This window comes from Lycium barbarum, chromosome 2, assembly GCF_019175385.1.
Source record: "Lycium barbarum isolate Lr01 chromosome 2, ASM1917538v2, whole genome shotgun sequence".
Lineage (NCBI taxonomy): Eukaryota > Viridiplantae > Streptophyta > Magnoliopsida > Solanales > Solanaceae > Lycium > Lycium barbarum.
Window position 1 is genome coordinate 149,530,260 of NC_083338.1, and position 10,287 is coordinate 149,540,546.

Consider the following 10,287-nt stretch of genomic DNA (forward strand, 5'->3'; position numbering starts at 1 on the left):
TAATAATCGAATGTACGAACGATATTGTGGCTTGAAAGTAAGCCATTGAATTGAATAATTGGAAAGTTGTCGAATGGTGTAAAAGAGAGCTACTATTATTATTTTGCCTTTCGAATTGATTATCGATGTTGCTAGGTTGGTTATTGTGGTTGTTGTTGTTGATTTTGAGCGAGTTAAATTATCGAGATGGCCTATTTACAGGGGAAATGCTGCCGAATTTTCTGTAGAATTTAATGTTAGTTGGAATAAATGGCTTAAGTGCCTATGTTTAATATTGGATATTCGTTGGCATATTTGTAGACCTTGGGGAGCCCGAGGCGTAGATTGGAATTTACTTTAGATTGGCCATCTTGGAGTGCGTACGAGGTATGTAAAGCAACCTCCCTTCTTTTTGGCATGTCTTAGTTTTACATAGGCTAGATTAGAGCCTTAAGGAAATTCCAAATCCGAAATCCGAGCATGATATGATCTATATATGTTCCTTGGCACTCTTATGTATGATTTGATGAAATATGAACCTTTATGTATTTGAACTAATCGCTTTCCGAACTTTGCGCAAAAAGGTTTCACTTTAAAGAACTTCGAAATTTCTGAATGCCATACATTTCACATAAATGCTCGGATTGCTCCAATATTTTTATAAAAGTTTGCATTATGTATGATACGTATGTTTTCCATAGGCGGGCCCGACTTGGGTAAATACCCGTCCGTGGGTCCCGCGACTTTCCTTTATGTAATTCAGAGAATCTTTGAAAGAATTTGGTATGATTATTATTCCGATTTCAAATATGATCATTTTACTTATGTTTGAATTTATGATAATGATTTTATGCATATGACTACTCACGACTCTACTCGTGCATTCTGTTATTCCTTTCGCCGAGTCCCGGGCCGGTTCTGTTGTCGTGCGCATTTTGATATACTCCGGAGTTATGCTGTGTTTATGGTTCACCGAGCTACTCGCAAAAGAGGGTCGGGTTCCACCTATATTTGGTGTTATGCTGTGTATGGCGTTATGTTGTGATGTGATATGTGACGGGGATACGGAGATTTGAAACTTTCTGGTGTTATGCTGTGTTATGGCGCCATCGACGGGTGGGCGACCATATTCTTCTGTACCCTATGCATTACTTACATATTTTTGAAAGTAAGCAAATTTTGATATGTTGGATTTGCACTTATGTTTGGTACTTCCATTTCGTTTATGTCTCAGATTTGCTTTCTTTATATTCTGCTTTGCATACTCAGTACATATTTCGTACTGACCCCCTTTCTTCGGGGGCTGCGTTTCATGCCCGCAGGTACAGATGCACAGTTTGGTGATCTACCCATTTAGGACACCCTCTTCTGCTGTTTGGAGTGCTCTTCTCATTTCAGAGCACACATTTTGGTATATATTCGTTCGCTATGTATATATGTATTTGTTCAGGGGCACGGCGGGGCCCTGTCCCGCCATATGATTCGGTTTGTCTGTTTAGAGGTCTGTAGACGTATTTGTGGGTGTGTGTGCCTACTTCTGTACGGATGTGTTTGCATGACTCTATTCGTTATGGCAGCCTCGTCGGCGTGCATTTTGTATATGTTTGTGGCAGCCTTGTCGGCGTGCATTTGTATATGCGTTTTGGGCCGTTGTGCCATTTGACAGCCTTGTCGGCTTTTGACATATTTGATAGCCTTGCCGGCTTTTTGATATATGTGCATATGTTCGGCGATGTATATTCCGCTGCCTCTTCTGATTCTGATATAATGTTTTGTACGCGCAATCGCGCAAGATAATATTCGTTCTCAACTCTATTTAAAAATGATGATTTAGTTTATATGTCCGTTTGGGTGCCCAAGTAGGGCACCAGTCGCGGCCCACGGGGCTGGGTCGTGACACATGCCATGCAAAAAAAAAAAAAAAAGTTGTTCATCATTAAACATCCTTCTGAACTGAAGGAATGAAACTCGAGTTGCGTACATTTCCTAATAAATATCAAATGGGTTAACATTTAGAGACCAATTTTCAGAGAAAAATGAATAACTAAAGGAAAGAATAACTGGATTCAGAGGACCCAAATACTAAGAAATGAAATCATTATATTTGAAAAATGCAAAGTTACTTCTCCTTTGTTAACTAACCGACCCAGTTAGGGTTAGTTCACTGGTATAACACAAGTAACCAAAATGGCAAATAGGGGGAAAAGCAATTCAAATGCATACAGAATGATACCGCTGAAGAAGGCGTGAAATTGCCAGAACATGAATGTGTAACGACCGTTGGCTTGTGAGCATAATCACATAATTCCAGTCACTCATATTTGCTGCTCTAACCACGCAAAACTACTATTTGAAAACCCTAGTCTCGAAACCCTAACCACAAAACCCTAATGGAGGATCCCAAGTTTTATCGTCCTATGTGGCAGGATCCCAAGTTTTAGTCCTTAATTTGTTAATATTATGCCTGCTTTTGTTAAAAATGACCAAGTGTAAGTGAGTTCCAAGTAAACCCCCCCAAAAAAAAAATAAAAAAAATCCATCAATGGTAAAAGTCTTTGGAAACATACTTTATTTGAAATTGTACTAGTTATAATTAGTATACGAGAATTTATGTGTTTCTGAAGTATTTATCTCATCCCCTAATATAACATTTTTGATGCACCTTACTTTACGTCTTTTTTTAAAAAGAAAAATCAAAACCTACTCTTTTTATGGGTTTAATAGAAAGAATAGTTGGCACAAAATATTTGGATTCACTTAATTAAAATCTTTTGTCATGGATAATAAAAAGTAGTTGGCACTAATCAATTCTCATGTAATTAGTTTATTTTCCTAATTTATTTTTCCATAACTGAATAATTTTTTTATGGGCCTTAAAAATATCTGATGCATTCATTACGAATACTAAAAGAAGAATTTGTTGAATAGTGCCATATACTGATGAAAATTAAGGTTTGAAGTCTCTTGTTTGGTTAACTAAGAATTAATTTTTTTAAGCATAAAGTATATATGAAGAACTAAGTTGATCTTTAGGTCTCAACACTTCAAAAACATAGTTAAGGAGGCAGATAAGGATAAGGCAACTCTATAGTTGGCCCAACCGTAGTTGCTGACGTAACCATTGAATCGGGAATTTCAGAATTATGAAAAGGAGAGCTACTTAAGTTTCAAATAGTCTTTCTATCTAGCTGAAATGTATCTCCAACAACAAAGTAAGGTGACTGGTTGAGACTGGGCGATGACAATGCTAAATACTTTTTCTTAGTGATTAAGCATAGAAGATTGAGGCAAGCAACAACACAGATCAAGGATGGGCAAGGTAATTGGACTGATCCAAAAGAGAGCTATTGTTTTTTCAATTATTACAAGGAACTACTTGCTATGAAAGCTAGTTCGAGAGTGAAAGCAAAAGAGTTTTCCCTGGTGAATGGTCCAGTGCTTGACATAGACCAGCAGCTAAAGTTGTTATTGTTGACACAGACCAGCAGCTGAAGTTGTTATTATCTTTTACTCATGGAGATGTTAAGACAACCATGTTTAAGATTGACAAAACTATAAGCCCAGGGCCTGATGGGTATGGGAGTGGATTCTTCAGGGATACATGAGAGATAATTGGTAGTGATATAACTGTTGCAATACTGGATTGTTTTCAAAATAGGAAGTTGCTCAGACAGTTGAATGCCACAAACATTGCCCTTATTCCTAAGGTAGATGTTCCAGAACTAGCCAGTCAATATAGACCAATTGCATGTTGTAATGTGATATACAAATGCATACAAAAATGATCTGTAGTAGATTGAAGGATGTTGTGAGTCATACCGTTGTTGATGGTCAAGCTGCCTTTGTTCATGGCAATCAATGGTGCATAACATTCTAATTTGCGATGAAAGGACCTATAATAGGAAGACAACTTCAAGGTGCTCAATAAAAATAGATCTTAGAAATGCTTATGACATGGTGAGTTAGGAGTTTTTGGAAGAAGCATTGGTGAGACTCGGTTTTTCAGACAAGTTTATAAATTTCATCTGGGCATGTGTCTCATCTCCTAAATTCATTGTTAAACTAAATAGAGAAGGTTATGGCTATTCTGAAGGGGAAGAGGGACTTGAGACAGGGGGATCCAACATTCCCACTACTCTTTTTCTTGTAATGGAATATCTTTCATGAGTGTTGAAGACTACGAGTTGCTTGTCACAAGTTTCATCCTATGTGCAAGTCTCTTAGACTGAATCATATCGTTTTTGCTGATGATTTAATGATCTTCTGTAAAGGAGATGTCAATTTTGCATCAAAAGTGAAGGAGGCTCTAGCTCATTTTGGTGCTAATACTGGAATTGTTGCCAATATGGACAAGTCAAGCATTTTCCTAGCTGGAGTGGATGATAATATTCATACTAATCTCATCTTATATCATTCCCATTTTTTGGCCTGTTGCGTCTTTGTTTCCACTCATTCGCTTGATACATATAGGACCGAAAACTCAAATGACAAGCCTTATACGAATGAGAAGTGTTTCCATTCAAATTTTGTAATCCAAATATTCGTTCCATCCATCCGTCCAAATAAATAGAGACAAATTGGTTTATTCTCAATTTTCAATTGAAACGGATTTTACAATTGTTTTCGTTCAAATAAATAATACTTTTTGTTCAATTATTAGAACAAATGAAACAAATATCTTAATACATATAAACTGGTTCCACCCATCTACGGAAATAGATAAATCAAAAGTGATAAATGCATATAAATTGGTTTAGCCTTAATGTTCAATTGATTAGAATACCAACTGTTAAGAGCCCCTTGGATGGACTTATGGCTTTTGACTTATAACCCAAAAGTCATAAGTTAGGAATTTTAGCTTATGATTTTTGATTTATTTTTGTTATTTTGGCTTAAAAACAAATGCTTAAAAATACTTTTTTATTATATTCAAACACTACAAAAGTTCTTAAAAGCACCTAAAATGAGCCAATCCAAACAGGCTCTAAGTCAGTTGACTTTTCAAGTATGTTTCCTTACATTTGCATAACACATATCCGGAATATCAACAGACACGTTTCTGAAATTTCTAATATATATAAGTGCCAAGAGGGTACGAACACTGCAATTTATAGTTGTACCGGGAGCAGTGTCACTTGTACCATAAACTTGGCCAAATTTCATTGGTCATTGAATTTCTGTGGCTTTTTGATAAACACGTATAGTGTACTTGTGTTTCACCAAAGCGCCTCTACGCACACACAAAACTCACAGTTTCCACACTCACAAATTTCCCTCATTTGCCATGTAAAGTATACACTTTAACCAACTATTTTTTATCCCACGTGGACATATGTTATGGTATTGAATATTTATTCTCTTTTCATGTTCACGTATACACTTCAATTTTAATTCTCTGACACATTTATTTCCTCCGTGCTATTTTACTTGTTCACTTTTTACTTTTCAAGTTCTTTAACAATTAATAAATGAAGTACTACATCCGTCCCATATTACTTCGCCACATTACTATTACTTTTTTATCCCTCGTAGACATATGTCATAGTACTGAATATTTATTCTATTCTCATGTATACAAGTATGCACCTCAATTTTAATTCTCCAACAGATATTTATTTTCCTCAGTGTACTTTTACTTGTTCTCTTTTGACTTTTCACGTTCTTTAAGAATTAATAAATGAAGTACTCCATTCGTCCCATATTACTTGGTCACATTATTGAAAATATATGTCCAAATTACTTGTTCATTTATAAAATCAAGATAAAATTAATTAAATCTTTCCCATCTTACCTTTTCTGTCCCATATTACTTAGCCACATTACTAAAAATATATGTCCAATTTACTTGTTCATTTACAAAACTAAGATAAAATTAATTAAATCTTTCCCATCTTACCCTTGGTAATAAATGTTCTTGAAAATAGCCAATTTTGATTAGAATGTATTTATTGAAGAGAGATGGGGTAAGATAGTAAAATACATCTTTTATTTATAATTTCTTGAGGGGCGTGCAAAAGGGAAAGTGACAAGTAATATGGGATGGAGGGAGTATATATTTTACTATAATATTCATATTTATTGGTGTAAGTCTCAATAGCCCTGGAAAATGATTTGAAAATAAGTAATTAATGTGAAAGGTAAAATTAATTTAAGAACAAAAATTTCTTTCTCTTGATATGTTAACATGGACAAGTAAAAGTGAACGGAGGGAGTGACTTTTATCCCCGTTTTCCTTCTTTGTCAATACTTTAAATGTGAAGACAGGGCGAACAATAGCAATATAAATTTGTACCAAAAGTTATATAAATTGTACACTCTAACCAACTATTTTTTAATCGCAGTTGGACATATGTCATGGTACTGAGTATTTATCTCTTCTCATGTATACACGTATGCACTTCAATTTTAATTCTCCTACACATATTTATTCCCTCCGTGCACTTTTACTTGTCCACTTTTGACTTTTCACGTTCTCTAAGAATTAATAAATGAAGTATATTTATTTAATCATAATATCTATATTTATTGTTGTATAGTCTCAATAGCCTTAGAAAATGATTTGAAAATGAGTAATTAATGTGAAGGGTAAAATAAGAAGAAAAAAAATTCTTTCTCTTGATATGTTAGTGCAGACAAGTAAAAGTGAAGGGAGGGAGTGACTTTTATCCCCGTTTTTCTTCTTTGTCAATATTTTACTTATTTTACTCTTATTTGCATTCTCTAATTATTGTTTCTTTACATTTATAAAATGTATTAATTTATATTTTCATAATTAAAATTTGGTTATTTACGATATTACATATATCTCACTACTAAAAAAAGGGGATTTTTCGACCAAATAATTTCGACCTCACTTTTTGGTGGAAAAAAAATCGACCACACGAGGTCGAAATTTCCAAATTAATTTTTTTTTTTAATTTTCTTTAGGATTTTGACCACATGGGGTCGTTTTTTTACGGGAAAATATGATTTCAACCTCATGAGGTCGATTTTTTTTTTGTACAAATAATAAATGAAAAAATCATTTTGGACAAAAGTAAATTATATAAATATAAAATAATTAATTAAAAAATTAAAAAATTTAAAAAATCAAATTTCGACCGCATGAGGTCGAAAAAATTAATTCAAATCTGGTCAAATCTGGCTTAATTTTTTCGACCACATGCGGTCGAAAAAGTTCAATAAATAATACACCCAGGCCGATGAAAATATTTCATCTCCCCCCAAAACTTTCTCTTCTCTTTCAAAAACATTTACCCTCTCTAAACTCATCTTCCCCAAAATTCCCACCACCCCACCAACACCGACGTTCTCCAAGTAGGCGACGCCGTCCAGTTAAACCACCGGAGTAGCCACCAGCCGTCGCCGACTGAACAGTGAGCTGGGTTAGTCCTTTTTTTTTTTTTTTGGTTTTTGTTTTTCAATCTCATTTTATCATTATTAGTTGCATTACTTTGTATAGTTGTAGTTTAATTAGAAGATTTTTTAACTTTATTGATTGTTCAATGTTTGTTTTAGGTATTAGATGATTTAGATAATATTTCTTTGTTTGCTTTTTGGTAAAAGATTCAATCTGGTATATGAAATTGACCCATTTACTTGTTTGGAAATGAAATGGGTTCAAATAGAGATACACAGTTAGATGATTCAAATCACCTCTCACAGGTAGATGTAGTTGATTGAATGTGCATTTTGTTTTTACTCTATGAGCTATTTACATTACCCAACAAGGAAAGCAACCAGGCAAATTATTAGTAGCGTAGGAAATGGGACATTTTAAGACTTCTTTATCTTGAATTTATCTTGCTTTATCTACTATTGAAGTGAGTGACTCAATTTTTTGGTCTGTGTCCCTGCATTGCTGGACTATTGTTTCTTGAATCTTGCCTCAAACTTGGATATTCTTAATTATATCGAAGATCACCGTCGGTGTTATTAAGCGAGGAGAAGCGACCATCTGGCTCTTCAATGAAGCGAGCGTATCGCTTCTTGCTTCAAACTTTAAGCGAAGTGGGACCTTGTCGCTTTTTCTTGATTCGCATTTCCGGAAACACTGATCATATAAAGGTATGTCTTCTTAGTTTTAGGTATCTGATTGATGTTGGATATGGATTCGAAAATGTTAATCAGCAGCGAATTTTGAAAACAAATGAGCCATTTGTATTAGCCAACGAAGCATCAAAAGTATTTTATGCTAATGATCATTCTAATGAACGCTGGCATGTTGTTTGAAAGTTTTGACCTCGTGATTCTTTTGACGTGCAAAAAAGGATGTTGAGTTAAAGGAGTTAGATAATTCTACACAAATGAAAAAGAAAAGAATTCTTGATGTTTTGTAAAACTCCACTATTCTGTTTCCTATTTTGAGTCCTGAAGGTTTGTAAAACTACAATGTTCTGCTTTCTATTTTGAACCATGTGTCAATGCATAACAGTCGTTTAATGGATTAAGCTGCTTCATGTCCTTATGTTTCTTTGTATCCATTTGAAAATACTAATAGACTGTCTGTGATAATCCAGGCTTTAAGTATGAATTCAGGCAATAGAACAGCTGATAAAAAATGACCCTTCACAGATGAGATTATATTTTATATCAAATTGTTTGTACTGCAGTATGTTTTTTGTTCGACTGTCAGGCCTTGAAGAATATCTTGATTATTGGGGATGACGCTCGTCTTATAAAGAACATCTTCAACCGTTTTTCTGCTCTTTTTTGCTGCTGTTTTTCTGCTCTTTTTTGCTGTTTTTCTGCTCATTTTTGCTGCTGTTTTTCTGATGTTTTTTGCTGCTGTTTTTTTCTGCTGTTTTTCAAACAGTGCTGTTTTTTTTGGGTTGTTGTTTTTCTGAAGCTTTAAGAGATTCCAACAAGGGAAAGAAAGTGCCAGGGCTACTACTTGATCTTAGAGCTGCTTTAGCTTGTATTTGGATGGAAATAATGATGTGAAGCATGCACTGTAATATTAGTACTTAGCTTTTTTTAAAAAAAAGTTTTTGTAAGTGTTGTGTTTGTAATGTGTTGTAAGGTTTCCTTCGTAATGGTTGTTTTGTTTGTCTGTTGTTTGGTTATTCTTAATTTAATAATCTTCTTAAGCCTGACTTCTGTTTTCCTTTCGTTTGCATACCACAAAGTTCCCATCCCATATCTTTCCCAAACAAGTAATCTTTACAACAGATAATGGTGCAGTTATTGTCTTCAAGATGATGTTAATGCTCGAGAGGGGTCAAGAAGTACCTCAAGATGAAGTCTTCAAGATTACTCACACGAGGAAGGCGAAGAACGCCGATGGTACAGACCAATGGATTGAGAGACGACGTAGGTCACAAGACAACGTAGTTCATGCTCTTGTTGATAAGGATAGTGAGGAGGAATCGGATCATGTCTTTAACACCCAACGTTGACTTTTTTGATTCGTATACTTTTGGATTGTAATATTGCTATGTTTTCTTGGATATGTATATTTTGTTTTATGATAGTTTTAATTCGAATTAGATGTACTTTTGAATGTGAATTAGATTTAAGGAAGTAGTTTATGGATGTTTAACTTTACGATGTTTAAGTGTTTGAATGTAGAAAGTAGTTTATGGTTGTTTAACTTTACGATGTTTAAGTGTTTGAATGTAGTTTTAAGGATATTTAGAAGTACTTTAAATTGAAACTTGAGGTTGAATTTGATTTTAGAATGTGAAGTTTATGATTGTAGAAGTACTTTGATGAATTGGACATGTTGATGAATTGCATTGTTGATTTGGTTGATGAGTGTGATTGGCAGGTGGGTTGCTGTAAAAGCAGCTGAATTTTGGAATTTTTTTTCCAGATTTTTGACCTCATGAGGTCGAATAGTCACCCAGATATTGATAATTTTCGACCTCATGAGGTCGAAATTGTACTCAGCAATCATAATTTCGACCGCACGAGGTCGAAAATCTGGGCACAATTTTGAATTTCGACCTCATGCGGTCGAAATTATGAATTTTTTTTATTTTTTTTATTTCTATCATATTTCGACCACAGGAGGTCGAAAATTTTAAATAATATTTGCGTAAAAATAATATTTAAATAAAAATAACTTTTTCGACCTCATGTGGTCGATTTTTTTTTTTTTAATTTAGGTAGAAAACTTATTTCGACCGCGTGTGGTCGAAAATTTTCGACCACGTGAGGTCGAAAAAAATTTCACCCTAGCTGTTAGCGACCATGCCCTGCGGTCGAAATTTTGGTCGAAAATTGGTCTTTTTCGACCGCGTGTGGTCAAAAATTTTGGTCGAATTTCACTGTTTTTTTAGTAGTGTCTTTCTAATTTTGATTTCT

General features: G+C 34.4%; 1 protein-coding gene and 1 long non-coding RNA gene across 3 annotated transcripts; both read left to right on the forward strand.

Moving 5' to 3' along the window:
- The first annotated feature begins 374 nt into the window (after window positions 1-374).
- Window positions 375-1,659, forward strand: LOC132623686 (uncharacterized). Its single transcript, XR_009576332.1, has 2 exons — window positions 375-1,147; window positions 1,302-1,659. It is a non-coding gene; the product is annotated as an uncharacterized LOC132623686 (long non-coding RNA).
- Window positions 1,660-7,189: 5,530 nt separating this feature from the next.
- Window positions 7,190-9,659, forward strand: LOC132628059 (uncharacterized). Of its 2 annotated transcripts, XR_009578027.1 has the most exons (3): window positions 7,190-7,364; window positions 7,899-8,046; window positions 9,108-9,659. XR_009578027.1 is itself a non-coding variant. In XM_060343759.1 (2 exons), the coding sequence occupies exons 1-2, from the start codon at window positions 7,948-7,950 to the stop codon at window positions 9,375-9,377; spliced, it is 369 nt and encodes a 122-aa protein (XP_060199742.1). In that variant the 5' UTR covers window positions 7,373-7,947; the 3' UTR covers window positions 9,378-9,659. The 2 variants fall into 2 exon arrangements, 1 of the variants encoding a protein (XP_060199742.1); XM_060343759.1 differs by lacking the exon at window positions 7,190-7,364 and having other exon boundaries at window positions 7,373-8,046.
- Window positions 9,660-10,287: the final 628 nt, after the last annotated feature.